The 16,121-nt window shown below is 52.2% G+C and overlaps 1 protein-coding gene across 2 annotated transcripts in view; it reads right to left on the bottom strand.

Annotated features, from left to right (window-relative positions):
- URB1 (URB1 ribosome biogenesis homolog) overlaps nt 1-16,121 on the bottom strand; it is a 64,921-nt gene that overhangs the window by 19,790 nt on the left and 29,010 nt on the right. For both annotated transcript variants that reach the window (XM_061193993.1, XM_061193994.1), the window contains exons 16-26: nt 14,955-15,071; nt 14,354-14,492; nt 13,407-13,577; nt 11,861-12,054; nt 9,878-10,126; nt 8,425-8,604; nt 6,127-6,982; nt 5,014-5,215; nt 4,142-4,325; nt 2,208-2,266; nt 408-601 (exon numbers count right to left, since the gene is read on the bottom strand). In XM_061193993.1, coding sequence (XP_061049976.1) covers nt 408-601; nt 2,208-2,266; nt 4,142-4,325; nt 5,014-5,215; nt 6,127-6,982; nt 8,425-8,604; nt 9,878-10,126; nt 11,861-12,054; nt 13,407-13,577; nt 14,354-14,492; nt 14,955-15,071 — 2,545 coding nt within the window. The remainder of the gene's footprint in view (nt 1-407; nt 602-2,207; nt 2,267-4,141; nt 4,326-5,013; nt 5,216-6,126; nt 6,983-8,424; nt 8,605-9,877; nt 10,127-11,860; nt 12,055-13,406; nt 13,578-14,353; nt 14,493-14,954; nt 15,072-16,121) is intronic.

Raw genomic sequence — 16,121 nt, 5'->3', positions numbered from 1 at the left:
GAAGCCTGGGCTGTCTGAGTCCCTAGCAGGGACCCACCAACAGGGACCTTCGAACCCTTCGCCCTTGATAAAAGTTTCAATCACCCCATTAAGACATTTAACGCAACTAAACAATTTCTCCCAGGTGAGAAACCCCCCCTCCTAACTCCCCTTAACTCCCAGGTTTTAACCCTCGCCCACAATACGGCAGAAAACCTTAAATCTGGCTTCCGCAGGCCAGAATAGGCTCTGAAGAGAGGTCTGCGTTTGCTGTGTGACCCCAAGTCAGAGGAAACATTTCTTGAGCTTGGATTTGACAGACATGAAATATTCAGATACCGTTTGGGTAATGCTTCCTTAGCTCTGAGAACACATGAAATCCGGGAATAAGCTCCACGTCTGAAGTGGGAGGTGGGGTAAGGAATCACCTCTGATGGGACTGCCTGGGGTTTCCTCCTCTCCAGCTGTCAGCAAAGTCGGCAGGAACAGGGAGTGCTGGGTGAGCATCATGTGGACCACCGAGAGCTGGGTGAGCCGCGAGCGCGCGGCGCTTTCCGGGAGATACAGGAGCTGTACGGCAGCACGAAGGGTCTTTAAAAATGCATGGTCCTGATACCGAAATCTAGGAGGCAAGAACCAAAGGGAAAACTAGCTTCATAAACAATAGAAAACCTTTTTTCTCGACACTTTATTAAGGAAAACTTCCAACAAAGGTGAGAATCCTAGAGTGCACAGTCATACACCCATCACCCAAACTACCCATGCTGCTGCAGCACACCTGCAGCATCACACACCTAGTCGCCCACCCATCACAGGGAGCACTTCTGACCTGGCCTACCTGCCGGGTCAGCTTCCCTCCTTCCTTCCTTTCAGCTACTCAAAACGTCCCTCTAACGGTTCAGAAGGCTTCTCATCTTAAATCCCTTTAGAACCCACTAAGGAAATGAAAGCATCATGCTCTGGAGAAAAAAGTTTTTAGTCATATGTGAATATTGTTAAGAATCACTTAGCACACAGGGAGCATTCTAGAAACGCAAATTAACCAAAGACTCAAAGAAATGTCGTCATGTCACGAAGGTAATCCTCGGTTGCCATTAACCTCTGACTCACCTTCACTTATTTCTCTCTCTTGGGTATTTTTCTCTGTTTCAAATTGATGAATAATCAGGGAAATGAAAATTACAGGTGCAATGAAATACCGTTTCATGACTACCTGACTGCCAAAAGGAAAGAGTCTGACCACATCAACTGCTGGTGAGGAAGTGAGGACAAAACGAACTTCCACACCATGTTACGTTAGCTTGGAGAACAAATTAAAAAATCTAGTAAAACTGGAGCTGTGCCCACATTAAGAGCCAGCAAGTGACCCCTCCCCCAGAAAATCTGGCACCTGGGCACAAAGAGACATGCAACATTCACTGTAGGGTCGGGAGGGAGGAGGGAAGGAAAGAAGGGAGGTCCTGTCCATGAGTAGGACACTGGCTACATGAACTGGGGTACGGTCGTAAGACAGAATGCCCCACAGCAGTAAAAAGCAATGACTTGGATCTCCATGTACCAACATGGGTAACTCAAAAACTTCTGAGTGCAAAAAAGGGACAATAAGTGATACATCTGTATACAATGTCAAACTCAATAAACACTGTTGTTTATTGTTTAGAGACATACTGACATGCAACCAAAGTGTTAAACGCACAGGGCCATGACAAAACTCAACCTCAGAAGAGTGACACTTTGGGGCAAGGGAGGGAAAAGACGCAATTAGGGCAAATAGAGAAAACTGTCAGCATTTATTAAATCTGGGTGCTCTTGTATTGTTCTCTGCACATTTCTGGCTTTTAAAAAATATTTCAGTAAAAAAATTTATTTATTATTTTTTTCGGTCGTGCTGCGTGGCTTGTGGGATCTTAGTTCCTTGACCAGGAATCGAACCCAAGTCCTTGGCAGTGGGAGTGCGGAGTCCTAACCACTGGACCACCAGGGAATTCCCAAAAAATATTTCATTTTTTAAAGGCTGCTTCTCTCATCGCTGTTAGAAGGACACACATGTCAACGGGCAAATCATTTTCCCTCCCCAACATTGCCGTCTCGTCTCGTCTGCCCAAAATGGGAGCAGTATCTGCTCCACCACGTCCTTTACGCTAATAACAAGCTACACCACCGGCCCTGCACCAGCAAAGACACTCGCCGCCTTACCGAACAGCACCAAGAAAATAAATTCAACTTACTTGAGTCCAGTCTTCACAAATTTCTGCCAGTCACCAGGATCAACTTCATTAAGTGAATTCTAGGAATAAAGTAAGCAAGAAATATATGTGGAATATCCGAATTAATTTAAAACAGAGGACACAGAATTTAAATTACAGCCCTACAGTAAATATGGAATATAGTTATCTAAGCAATTCGCAAAAGCTTGTAGTTGCTTCTTACTTTGATTTTTTAAATTGTTTTGTTATTTCCATTAGTAGCTCTGTCTTAGCATACCTATGATCACCAAATGACCAAAAGAAAATTCCCAAGTAGTTGTGTAACTTTCCCCTTTGTCCACCATTCTGAATAGCACTGACTGATCTGCGACACACAGAGGTGCAGCCACATGTGACTGTTTAAACACATGAGAGAACATCTACCCAGAGCAAGACCACTGCGCCCTAACAGGGCCAACGTAGGTGCACAGTCCCTGACGTGGAGAAAAATCTCCACACATGGTGCATTATGTTACATCGGAAGAGTGGCTGCTCTGGAGGGAAGGGGACCAACTGGGAGAAAGCACAAGAGAGCTTTCTGGAATGATGAAAATCTTGGATAGCAGTGTGGGCACAGGGGTACGTGTATCTGTCAGCACTAAACTACACACTTAAGACCTCATATTCCACGAGATGAAAACCACACCTCAATTACAAGGAAAGGGCTGTTGGAGATGCTGATAGCGGGGAGGCTGTGCACGTGTGGGAGAAGGGGACACGTGGCAACTCTGAGTTTCCGTCCAATTTTGCTGTGAACCTAAAACTGCTCTAAAAAATTAATTCTGTTTAAAAAGGGGGGAAAAAAGCAAGAGCAAGAGAGAGAGAGAAAGAAAACAGCAAAGCGGGGTAAGGAGGGAGGCCTGTCCCGAGAACACAAATCCCTAGAAGAGCACAGCCCAGCATCCCCGGCTCCACAGCTCGGCTCCCTTACATCTCAGGAATGCTCCTCCTCCTCTTTCCTAGCTCTACTGGGTCGGGTTCCTACATGCCTTAAGTTCACAATCCTGTAACACAACACATTAAGTTCTTCAGGATGCTAATTATCTCTGTGCAAAAATGTAACATTAAAAATAAAAGAAAATAAAGGCCCAAAACAGCTAAATATTTCCAAATTTTATGAAAGCTCTAAACTCACAGAGCCAGGAAGCTCATTGAACCCAAAGCACAGAAAACCTGAAGAAACGACTCTCGGGCATATCGTAATCATATTGTTTAAGCAATGTAAAGAAAAAAATCCTCAAAGCAGCTGGAGAAAAAAGGCATCATGTAAAGAGAAATACGGATAAGAATGAGAGATTTCTTATCAGAAACAATGCACACCAGAAGACAGTAAAGCAACACCTTTAAAATGCCTGAAGAAAATAAAAACTGTTAACCTGGAATTTTGTACCCAGTGAAACTCTTCCTAACTCAACCTGAGGCCAGTATTACCTGTTCCTAAAGCCAGACAAGGACACTGCAAGAAAATAAAATTATAAGCTAATACTCCTCATGCACACAGATACAAAATTTCTTGGTAAAATGTCAGCAAATCAAATCCAACACTATATAAAAATGACAACATATCATGACCAAGTAGGTTTATTCTAGGAATGCAAGGGTGGTTTAACATTCAAAAATCAGTTAATATAATTCACCCCATTAACAGTCAAAACAAAAAACAATACCATATAACCATCTCAGTAGATGCAACAAAAAAGCATTCCGACAAATTCCTGCAACCATTCCTGATAAAAGATGGTCATCATTTCAAAGTTTGCCCTCCACCTGCCCTTCGCCTCCTAGACATGGCTCCTCTCATCCCCCACCAGGTCGAATTCACGCCACCTGGCTTGAATGTATCTGCAAACCTGGGTTTGTCTATCTCACTCTTTCCCTTAAAAATTTAACCAGGGGCTCTAATAAGAGACACCTACCAACAGTTCGTTTAATCTTAGCAGCATCTGCTTCTCTCGATCCTGGGTACCATCATCCTGCTGGCCGCCGCTAAAGGACGCGATCAGCCACTGTACACAGGCCTCCAGCAGAGTCTTTTTCCAAGCACGCAGCTCTTCTGCCGACCCTTCCAGGACAGCCAAGACAGAGTCAGCCACGACCCAACTGCGGCAGAAGACAAAAGTCAGAGTTACAGGCATGGCCCAAATCCCTCTAGCTTTAAGTATATACAATCCAACATCACAATGGGCCACATAAGGCAGATGCCCTGAGCCCTGGTCCCTACACTAACTACCCAAGCACAGAGATCACAGGCTTCCCCTGCCCCTTACGCAAACTTCAAAGATGTACCAGAACTTTTACGACTAGGGGAAACACTATTAGCACACCAGAAAAAGGATATATTGTCCAGACTTTGTCTAAATCAGGCTATCTCAGCCTCAGCACTACTGACATTTTGGGCCAGATAATTCTCTCTTTGGGGGGAGGGGAGGGGGCCTGTCCTATGCATTACAGGATATTTAGCAGCACCCTTGGCCTCCACCCTCTAGCAGCCAGAAGCAACAAGCCCCCCATACCCATATCGTGACAGTAAAAGATGTCAGGCGTTGCCAAATGTTCCCTGGAGTGGGCAAAATCACCCCTGGTTGATAACCACGGCTCTAAGGGAATCAGAACCACCCACTTATGGAGATGAACTTGCTCCAGCCAGGATGGAAGTAGAGTTCTCGGAGGAAATGCGTTCTCCCCAACTGCACAACAGCAATGCAGCAATTTCCACGGCTTTATAACCACTACAGGGAAAAGGGAAGCTGAGACAGGGAGAGCCATTAAACAATCTGAGCCTTCATACCTCTTGTGACTGCCTGGAGTCTGAAGCAAGCGGGGCAATCGGTCCATGAGGACATGGAGGTCCTTGGCTCTTGCAAATGGGACCAGCTGGGCCAGGATCTCCTGATGCAGCCCAGACTCTAGGGGCCCATCAGCACTGAGAAGCCTGGTCTGCAGCGGCCTCCACAGGGCCTTCCTCAAGACAGGAATGACAGCAGAGGATACTGGGGCAGACAAACAGGAGAGGGAGGTGAACACCGCGGAGCACTACAACCCGCTCACAAGGGCTGACGGCTCTACCTCAGGGAAACTGTGACCTGCGTGATGCCACACTGGTAGCACGAGACTGACCACGGCAGGAGCTGTGACGCCACGGAAATCGGCAAATGCTACAAATCAGTCTCTGCCAAGAGCCAGCTGTTAAAACATTTATCAGCACGCCACTGGTCACCTCTCATCACTCAACCCTGACAGGGACTGTTCAGTCCCGCAGGCCCTGGGTACAGCCCCAGCTCGAGGGTCGTGACGAGACGGTGAGCACCCAGGTCCTGTACTCACTCGGGAACAAGAAGAGCACTGAGAACCACCGGCCGGAAGACGCCCTCCTGCAGGGGCGCTCTTACTTTTTAAAAACACCTGTTATCGATGATATGAAGCTATGCAGCACAGAGGTAAAGCAGTGAGCGAAAAATCATTCATACACACGATAAAAATGAATTAAATTAAATTGGAGGTGATCAGAAAGTGCCTTGGATCTGAAACCCAATGGGTGGAGAGAGAAGAGAGAGCTGGGCCCAGCTGAGTGCCTCGGCTCAGCACGGACTCACCAACGCTCCCAATGGTGGGGAGAGGGGGACGGGGCAAAGGACCATCACCCAAGCCACTCCCTCAACCTAACAAGACCCAGCCGGGGCCGCTCCTTCCTTGGCCCCCAACGGCCATAGCTACCGCCCACCGCCGGCCCCAGCTTCCCGTGGGTAACTCAGGGTCGATGGGAGCTCCATCCTCAGAGCTGGGTCAGACATCGGAGGAGAAACAGAACTAAACGACACCCCCAGAACGTGGAGTCCCAGGGCTTAAGGGCGGACACACAATTCTCAGCCCTCCCGGCTGCCCAAAGCCCCGCTTCCTGTACCTCCTGCGGGGCGCGTGAAGTGCTCCCGGGTCCTGCGCTGGAGGTACGTGCGGACGACAGGGAGGAAGTCGTCCAGGGCCTCCTGCAGGCGGAGCCCCAGGCTGGCCCGCCCGCACCACCGCTCAAACCGCAGCACATGGGGACAGCTGTGCTGCAGGAGCAGGGCCGCGGTGCCCAGGGCCGCCGGCGTCCGCCGGGCCAGGCAGTAGTCGAGCAGAGCGACCCCGACGGCGGGGGCCAGAGCCGGCTCTCTCTGCAGAGCCTGGAGGAGCACGGCGTCCAGCTCGTCCACGGCCAGCGCGGGCAGCAGAGCCCCCAGGCCTCTCACGTACTCGGAGGCCCAGAGGAGCTCGCCGCTCTCCAGCTGCTCCTGGGGGCGGCTGGTCAGCAGCTGGACCAGGGTCTCCCCGAGAACGTTCAGGTGCCTCTCCTTCTGGCGGGACTTAGTGGGTCGTTGGGTCACCAGGTGGGCCTCGGGCAGGCCCAGCAGGGCCAGGGTGACCTCCCGGAGCTGGGCGCCCTCCATGTACGGGTGCAGCCCCTGCAGGGCTTCGAGCTGAGGAAGGGTCTTTGGCATCGGCGTGGCTGCGCGGGCCCTCCGGTTCCGCAGCTCTTTCAGGACACTCTGGGTGACGGCCTCCGAGTACCTGGCCAGGAGGCCCAGCTGACCAAGGCCCTGGAGGACTGGGGCGCTCGCCACCAGCAGCGGAAGGATGGCCGCGCTGAGGTGGGCCGCCAGGAGCTTCACGAGGACGGGACTGAGGGTGTGCGGGGGAAGCGCCTGTTGCTCCAGGGCCAGGTACCAGCCATCCAGCGTGGGATGCTTGAGGATGGCCACGAGCACCTCCTCCAGCGTCTGAAACACAGGGACAGGGCCCAGACCTCACCCACGGCCCAGCCAGCAGCTGCCACTGAGGAGGACGGACAGCAGAAAGCAGCTTCCCTAAGCCACTCCACCCTCAAGCTCAAGTCCCAGTGCCCCTCTCAGGGGTGCCCGCAGCACCCCAACCCAAGCCCAAAGCGCTTACCCCATCGTAACGCACCTCCTCCCCTGTACAACGATGGGGCCCAGACTGTGACTCAGTCAGTGACCCCCAGACCAGCAGGAATCTGATGAATGCAGCCTGAAGGAATTTACCGTGCAGTAAAACTCTCTCCACAGTCACTCAGGCAGGGCCGGGCCGCGCAGAAATGCCAAAGTGGGAGGACGATCAATCGTCTCCTGGTTCCTCCCTAGCAGCCCTGCCCTCCTAAATAAATCTGGTTGAGGGACGTGGGTGCCACCCGACAACCAGGGCAGGGCTACCCTGGCTCCGGAGAAACTCCGTGGCTGGGGAAGATGGGTAGGGGTTAAACGATCCAGAACTGAAGGTGAGCCTGCGTCCACTTTCAGAAGGAGACTGGGCCTCCAGTGACCCCCTGAGGAACTAGCTCTGACCCCGAGACTAGTTTAAACCACCGAGCAGAGAGCAGCTGAGTGTGCTTTGCTGGATCAGATGATGATTTGATGCAGCCTCGCTGAACACGATTCCTAGCCAATGAAGTCACCCAGTCCCCGGGGACAGAAATACATTTTTTTCCTTATTTACTCTTCAGGAAGGAAAGAGGAGCCTATCACACTTTCCAACTGAGCTCTCCCAAATAGAAAGAAAAACAGAAAAGCACACATCAGGAGTGCTTTGTCCAACGACTGGCTAACAGGTGGTCTTGCACCAACAAATGCCCCCCCAAAAAAGCCCCCTTGGAGATCAAAGGAAGGGAGCCATGCGTTCGACTGTGAACTGAGGAACATGCCTGCACCCAAACCCAGTACAACAGGTCAAATGGCAAATGGTGAGAGAGATTCGGCCTGGCCCCCGTTAAAAAGCTGACTCACGAGACTGCCAGCAGGAGAGGAAGGCTCACTCTTCCCCAGGCAGTGTGGTCGCTGTGTGTATTCACGATGAAGGGCCCCACCCACTGCCCAGCCTTTACTCAACACAGGCTGCAACCCTTTAAGAGGAAAATACGCAGTCCGCGTTCTCAGGATGCTCACGGCACAGTGGGAGGGAAAGTGATCGCAGCAGGGCAAGTGTGGGCAGAGAAGTGACTGGAAAGATGGACGCCCCAAGTAAACTGTGCTTCTCTCGGGGTGGGGGGGATGGTGCTTAGTGCCTCCTCTGGACTTCTCTGCACCTCCCTACTTCCCTGCAGCGAACACGTACTTGCTTTTAACCAGAATGGAGGGAAAGCCAGTGGCTGTGACCTCACAGGAAAAGGCGAACCGGAAGGAGACCCAGGGAGGAAGGGCGGTGGTACCTTGTCATTGGCCAACTCCAGCGAGGCCATGGACTCCATGTCCAAAAAGAGGTCGGACTCAGCCTGGGCGGCCTGGCACTTCTGCTGGTTCTGGGCGTCCAGCTGCTGACAATGGATGACCAGGCGCCTGAGGAGGTCCAGGAGGAACTGCAGCAGGGGAGGCCCCGTCCTCCTGCCCAGCTGTGAGGACGAGAGACACACGACCCTCAGGCCCAGGAAGGGCTAACAGTCACCAGAACAGAGACTGCCGGGTTGCGCCAGGGCCAGAAGGGGCGAGTTGCCAGAAACAAGAATCAAGGAGGGAAGCAGGCTAAAATGGCAACTCCCCGTAAACTGCCAACAACCTCAAAGTCATTTCTTTTTTTTTCTTTTCTTATAAAAGTTTTTAAATTTTATTTATTTATTTTTGGCTGCATTGGGCCTTCGTTGCTGCACGTGGGCTTTCTCTAGTTGCAGCAAGCGGGGGCTACTCTTTGTTGCAGTGCGCGGGCCTCTCATTGCGCTGGCTTCTCTTGTTGCGGAGGACGGGCTCTAGGTGCACGAGCTCAGTAGTTGTGGCACATGGGCTCAGTAGTTGTGGCTCGCGGGCTCTAGAGCGCAGGCTCAGTAGTTGCGGCGCACGGGCTTAGTTGCTCTGTGGCATGTGGGATCTTCCCAGACCAGGGCTCGAACCCATGTCCCCTGCATTGGCAGGCGGATTCCCAATCACTGCGCCACCAGAGAAGCCCTCAAAGTTATTTCTTCATAAGACATGTCCTCCTAAATCTTGTTGAAACACACATATTTATTTGGACCAAGATGAGGGGGAAAGGCCCACCTCAGAACCTAAACTAAGGGACATCCCTGGTGGTCCAGTGGCTAAGACTCTGCGCTCCCAATGCAGGGGTCCCGGGTTCAATCCCTGGTCAGGGAACTAGATCCCACATGCCGCAACTAAGAGTTCGCGTGCCGCAACTAAAAAAGATCCCGCACGTGACAACTAAGACCCGGAGCAGCCAAATAAATAAATATTAAAAACAAAAAAAACAAAAAAAACAAACCTAAACTAAAAATCTGTAAACCACCTCAGGGACAGAAGGCCCAACAATGAGCCGCCGAATTAAAACTTATAAAGGAAGAGCGGACACCTGGTCGTGCCGCGGACCCGCTCAGCCGTGGGAAGGGCCCCGCCCGGCCTCAGCTGCCCCAGCGACCACGTTCAGCTGCGCGTGGCTCCCAGTCTGAGATCTGCGCCTCTGCTCCAGGGAGAGGGCACAGCACCAGCAGCCGAGGCTCCCACACCGCGGCCCGCTTGGGGCCCTGCACACTGGCCACCGCCCTCCCCGTGTGTGGACAAACGGGGCAACAGCGGGGCCCCAGGACTCCATCCACACCGTCACTCAGTGTGGACCCGACCAGCAGAAGGCCACACTCTCTGCAGGTGGCGAAGCCAGGGAGCGGGGGCAGCGCTGACCTGGCCGAAGTTCTCCACGGTGCTCCTGATGTACAGCAGCAGGTGTTTGGCGGAGCGCAGGGCCTGGTGCATCGGGAGCTGCAGGAGGGCAGCCCGCAGCTGCCCCTGGACCCCCTCGTCCAGGAGCGGGAGTGCGCCCTGGCCCTGGCCCTGACCTTGGCCCTGGCCGGCGTAGGCCATCTGCAGCTGGGCACTGAAGGAGGGGGCTGGGGGGTCCGGGGGGGCAGGGCTGCCCGACGTCTGCAACGCCTGGGAGACAGCAGAGGAGGGAAGAGAAAAGACAGCTCAGCACCGGGGGCAAAGGGCACAGGGTGCTACAACAGGGACAGGGCGACACGCACACAGAGGGACGTTTCACAGAAGTCACCTACTGATACTAAAATCTATGTGACCCTGCGGCATTTTATTCAAGTCAAGTCCCAACACGCTCAGTCACACGTATTTTCCTAGCGTGTGTCCACGTGAGGGCACTGAGCCGGGGAGGTATTTACACACTCTGGAGAACAGGAGCCACGCGGCACACAGACAGGATTTTACTCACAGGAGTCACTGTGATTAATCCCTGGAAACTGGGAAATGCCACCCTGGGAAGGAGCCGGCTGGGTGAGCTGCACACCTTCCAAAGCCCTCCCCCGGGAGGACGGGAGGATGAGAGGACATGGCAGGACGGAAGATAAGTTCCTGAAGTCATTCCATCTCCAAGTGGGTCGTTTCTTCTAACTTAATTCCCAAACTGCCTTCTTTATTCACCCCACATGGCTTTTCTTCTTATAACTCCAAACACTGTTTCCTAAGGCCAATACAACTAGGCTGTACGGTGCCCTGAAACTCAGCGGGGCTCGACCCTGGACCAGCAACAGCATGACCCGGGAACCTGCTAGAAATGCAAATTCCCGGGCCCGCCCCAGACCTGCTGAATCACACGCCCAGCGACCACGTCTGAACGAGCGTCTGGGGAATCCTGACGCGCCCTCACGGGTGAGAACCGCCGAGTGCCTGACTCCACGGAGTGGACGCCTACGCTTGGAGCACGTGCAGCACAGCACGGACTGCTGACACCCACGCAAGCTGCTGTGTGCCCCTGACCACCTCCTGACCACGGCCCGTCAGGCGGGCAAGGCGGCGATAGCCGTGATGGGCCTGGGCTCCGGAGCCCAGAGGCCTGCCTGAATCCTGAGTCCACCTCTGCCTGGGGGCGGAACTGCTCTGAACCTCAGTTTCCCCACGTGTACAAGGAGGATAGTTAAGTCCAGACCCCTCTCTGAGTTGTGAGGATTAAATGGCATAAAATACGTGTGATGCACTTAGGGATGAGGCCCTAACAAACCGTGAACGTGCAATCAACACAGGCTCCTGCTACCAAGTTCATAAGAGGAAGAGGTCCTCCTGAGCTGCCTGCTTTTTCAAGCGCAGCCACAACTGAGTGAATACACAAAAGGACACACACAAGGTGAATTTCTTGCTCCACCCAGAAATCCTAAGCACGCTGCATCAGAGCCAGACCTGCAGCACCCCTTTTAAGAATGCAGTCCCCACCAAGAGAAAACCATTTCTTTCTTTCTTTTTTCACTTTCCCGTCTAGCAGAGCGTAGCCTGCTAGCGGCCTTCAGGTCCAACCGCTGAGCACGCCAAGTCTAGGGGCCGCTGAGGTGTGCAGACGGGGGCCGTGAGGCGAGCGTGCACACACCACTCGGGAAGGGAGGAGACCCCGCCCCCAACCCCAGCCTCAAAGCCCAAACGTGCAGCCAGCGGAGAATTCAGTTCTGTTGCAGCACGAAGCCCCTCAGGGTCTCGTCACATTAGCTGAGCGGCAGAGACACCACGTGCCTTCCTCTCCTACTCTGGGGAAACGAGAAGGTGAAGACCATTCACCATGTTAAGCTGTGAAAGCTACACAGCTGGGGTACAGCCCGCTGCGGCCCACAGGGAGGAACCTCCGGGGTTTCCTAGGTTTCCACAGGAGTGGTGGTCGCCGCAGCTCACCAAGGCCTCTCGGGCTGGCTCCGGGATCCAGAGGCTGTAGTATCTGTTGAACCTGGACAGCTGACGGCAGCAAGGTGGGAGCGGAGGCTCCAACTTGTCGTAAGACTGAAGCAGAAGACACAGAGCCAGCGGGTCTCTCTGGGTGTGGAGGAGGTCCGTCAGCACCCTTGTCAGATACGCCACGATGCTTTCTCCTGCAAAGGAGGGAGACACAGCAGGGAGAGGCTTGCTGGGACCGCCCTTCTGTGACCCATCAATAACACCAACTCCCACCCCTATTCAAGATCCAGAAAGAGTCATAACAATTCTGCAAGCGATCACACAACCACGCTGGAAGGCAGATGCTACCACTGCAGACCATGCCAGACTCTTATTAAACATAGAGCACACAGTCAGACTTCGGGTGCTGAGGCCCAGAAGTGGAGACCCAGGCACTGAAGAGCTGAGGCCAAGGCCACCTGGGACAGGGACTTGCTTGGTGCAAACCAATCCATTTCCACTTCCTTGGCACACAAGCCTCCCTTGCAGTTAGGCTGGGACCACACGACTCACTTAGCCACTTCCAGGCCTGGCCAGAACACCTCTGCTTGACTGTCCACTCTCTCTTCCTCTTCCACAGTGACCTTGGAAGCCGTATGTTGAGATGGCACAGCTACAGGATGGGAGCAGCCAGGATCCCCGAGCTACCTCCTGGACAACAGCCACCCAGGAGAGTACCTGAGCTGTCCTGGACTATGACAAGGTCGAGAGAGAGACCTTTATTCCGTAAACCACTGACGCACTGGGACGCATGTGTTACAGCAGCAAAGCCTGAGCAATCCTCACTGACTACACCATTGCGATCTGTGAATGCTTTCTTGGGTCTATGTTGCCTGGACACCCAGTAAGGATGAAGGACTTGTACCTTAGCATCAAGATATCAAGAATAAATACTGGGGCTTCCCTGGTGGCGCAGTGGTTGAGAATCTGCCTGCCAATGCAGGGGACACGGGTTCGAGCCCTGGTCTGGGAAGATCCCACATGCCGCGGAGCAACTAGGCCCGTGAGCCACAATTACTGAGCCTGCGTGTCTGGAGCCTGTGCTCCGCAACAAGAGAGGCCGCGATAATGAGAGGCCCGTGCACCGCGATGAAGAGTGGCCCCCACTTGCCGCAACTAGAGAAAGCCCTCGCACAGAAACGAAGACCCAACACAGCCAAAAATTTAAAAATAAATAAATAAATTAATTAATTAATTAAAAAAAAAAAAGAATAAATACTGAAGAGAAAATACCGGTGTTACAGCAGGTGTCTGTGCAGCCATGCAAACACATTATTTCAGACTCATCCGTCAAACGACCCATTTCCCAACGGCCTAGCCAGCCTCCAGATTCCTACCGCTGTACACTTAGTTCTACCAGCTGTGTAGCTATCACTTTGGTGGGTCTGAACCCTTGCTGCCTTGGGTTTTCAGCAATTATTTCCAAAGCCCTTGGAATCCTACCTCCTACCCCACAGAGACCCAGCTGGCCTGGTGCAGCCAGAACACCCTCACTACACACAGGTACCTGCTTCACTTTCTGTTCCAAGGAGCAACTTATTCCTGGCTTCCAGGGCAGCGGGGACCACAGCACTGAACGGGAATGTGAGCAGGATCACGTCTTCATTCAGTAAGAATCCAACCTCCTCATCCAAGCCTTCGCTGCCCTCTACCAGGACATCCACCATGTCGAGAACATCTGAGGCAGAAAGGTGGGAATCAAGGCCAGGCAAGAGGTGCCAAAGGATTCTACTGCAAGAACCCCACAGGTAGGGCAAGCAAGAGAACATTTGCAAAAAGAGGAAAAAATAAAAGCTAAACTTCTCTTGGGAGAAAATGCTTAGTGTAATGTTTGATTCTAAACAAATAAGGGCATTATCTATAAAATCTTAAGATCTCTGCCAGACAAAATGCAGGACTATCCAGCTCAGGTGATAACAGGTTGAAGTTTCCTCGGGTGACACTGAGAAGCCCAGAAACTTTAACCTGGATAGTCACGGAAATAAGCCAAAATCTGAGAAGCAACAGAGCATAAGGGTTAACGCACAGACTAGGGCCAGAGTGTCTGAAGTCAAATCCTGACTTTGCTACATCCTCGCTGTGTGAGGCTGAGTAGATTGCTTAACCTCTCTGTGCCTCAGCTGCCTTGTCAATACATAAAATGAGGATAATCCCCCTCAACTTGGGGTTGTTTATGAGGTTACATGAGTTAGGATTTATTAAGAGCTTAGGGCATCACCTGGCACAAAGTAAACACGGCACAAATAAAAACAACGCAGCAAATAAGCCCTGTACATATTTCCTGTTACATAAACAAATAAGGGGATTTCCAATTCCAGACATGGCTGATCTCTGATGCAAAGAAATGTGACGTCTGCCCTCCGCACAAGGCTTCAGTGCAGTTCTGTTTTGCCTCTAATACGCCACCGTGGCTGGCTCTTGAGAAGCCCGAGGACCGCGGGGAGAGGCACCCACCGTCAATGTGGGAGATGGGAATGCTGACATCATCGGCGTCCTGCCGCGTCACGGAGGCCTGCAGGGCGCTGGCTTCCTGGACAAAGTCGGACGCTTTGTCCGTGTATGAATAGGGATTCGCCACCAATGTCAGGAGAACCTGAGCATTAAAGAGTCAAGTGGGAAGTATTTAGATGGTCACACGTGAAATGAAAAATGCCCCCAAATGTCGCAGGTAAAATAAAGGGAAGAGCAAAAATCTTAACAGGCCTTCAAAGAACAATAGTTTTTCTGCAAAGTTTTTTAAAAACACTTTTTGTTGTAGAATTTTAAAAAATATCTCCTTTTCGCATCAGACTACTGCTTTTAATACCGCTCTTAGTATACCACTAATCCCTCCTACAAAAACAAACGCCCAAAAGGAAGTTAACAGCACACAGTAATATAGTCCCATTTTACAGATTCTAAAACTAAATAGTTCTGACATCTCAGCAAGAATTAGGAAGTGAGTCAGGAGGAGAAGCCTCTGGGCTCTGGCACATCAGAAATGCCTTAATTATACTGAGGATCACTTAGTACGTCGTCCTGAACATGCTTCTTTACGTGGGAAATAGGCGCTCACGCGTTCCAAAAACTGAATCACGGCCTCCTTGTTCTCCTCCGCGGTGTCATCCAGGTGCTCCAGCCACAGCTCCAGCTCCTGCCAGGTGTGCTCAAACAACCCTGTGTCCCGCAGGATCTGAAAAGTCAGGGAAGAACCCGCTTTCCGTGGGTCCTCTGAGACCCACGGAGCACAGAGGGGGTAAAAGTTCCATCCAGTTTTACTCTAAAAGCTACGCTTCAGAACAACACCCAGTGTTGAGGGAAACGAGGACAAGAGGTCGCTCTGGGCTCGGTCAAGGAGAACACGGTCCCTCGTCTCGCTGCTGCTTATTCCTCACCTTCAACTCCTAAATGATAAAAAGGGAAAATATCCCGCTGCTACTTCAAAGTCTGCTTTTCAACCTGGGACTTGACTCCTCCCAGCCACTCAACCCTCAGCCTGCATGAAATTCTCCAAGACAGTGACCCAGTCAGGCCGAATCATCTCAATGTGGCTTCTCAAGACCCAGGCCTGGGCCAGAAGCACCACCTTAGTTCTGTTCTAAGGGAGCAGAACTTGTTACGAGGCAGGACTTGGTTAAATGACATCCCCAAATGGCCCGACGACAGAACTCGGGGTCTCAGCAGCCCCTCGGCACAAGCCCTGCACAGAGTGCTCCGAGGGAGAGCCTGACGTGCCATTCCACCCACATGCGGGGAGTGATCATGAAATCACACCTGCACAACCTTGTAGAGGAGGACATTTCGCATCCTCCAAGCAGCTCAGGCGAGGCTGAAGGGTGGCAAGACTACTGGCACTTCAAAGGTAAAATCTCTGTACCCTAAATACAATGAATGTAATTTTTCTAGCAACCCGCCCGGCCCCGGCCCTGACCAGGATGTCTGCTGCCCAGTGGAACCGAGGAACTAGATTTCCTAGCGCTGCAGCAAGGCCTGACGTAGCCCTGGAAAATGAGTTCAAGTGTAAGAAAGAAGAGACGCCAACAAACTCCTCATTCCCTTCCGCTGACTCTGGTGACACCTGTGCTGTGGGTGACGGCCGCGGTCAATCGCCAGGGCCCTGGAGAAGGCTGAGTCTGGGGCTGAGGGAAGAGGCGTCGCCTATTAAATTGTTTCAGAGGGCTGAAATCTAATGTTTACTGAGTCTAGAATGTGCCAGGCATGGCCTACTATTTGATCACACGTA

This window comes from Eubalaena glacialis, chromosome 6 (genome assembly GCF_028564815.1).
Source record: "Eubalaena glacialis isolate mEubGla1 chromosome 6, mEubGla1.1.hap2.+ XY, whole genome shotgun sequence".
Lineage (NCBI taxonomy): Eukaryota > Metazoa > Chordata > Mammalia > Artiodactyla > Balaenidae > Eubalaena > Eubalaena glacialis.
The sequence above is the reverse complement of the archived record's forward strand: the minus strand, read 5'-3'. Positions and strand labels throughout refer to the sequence as shown.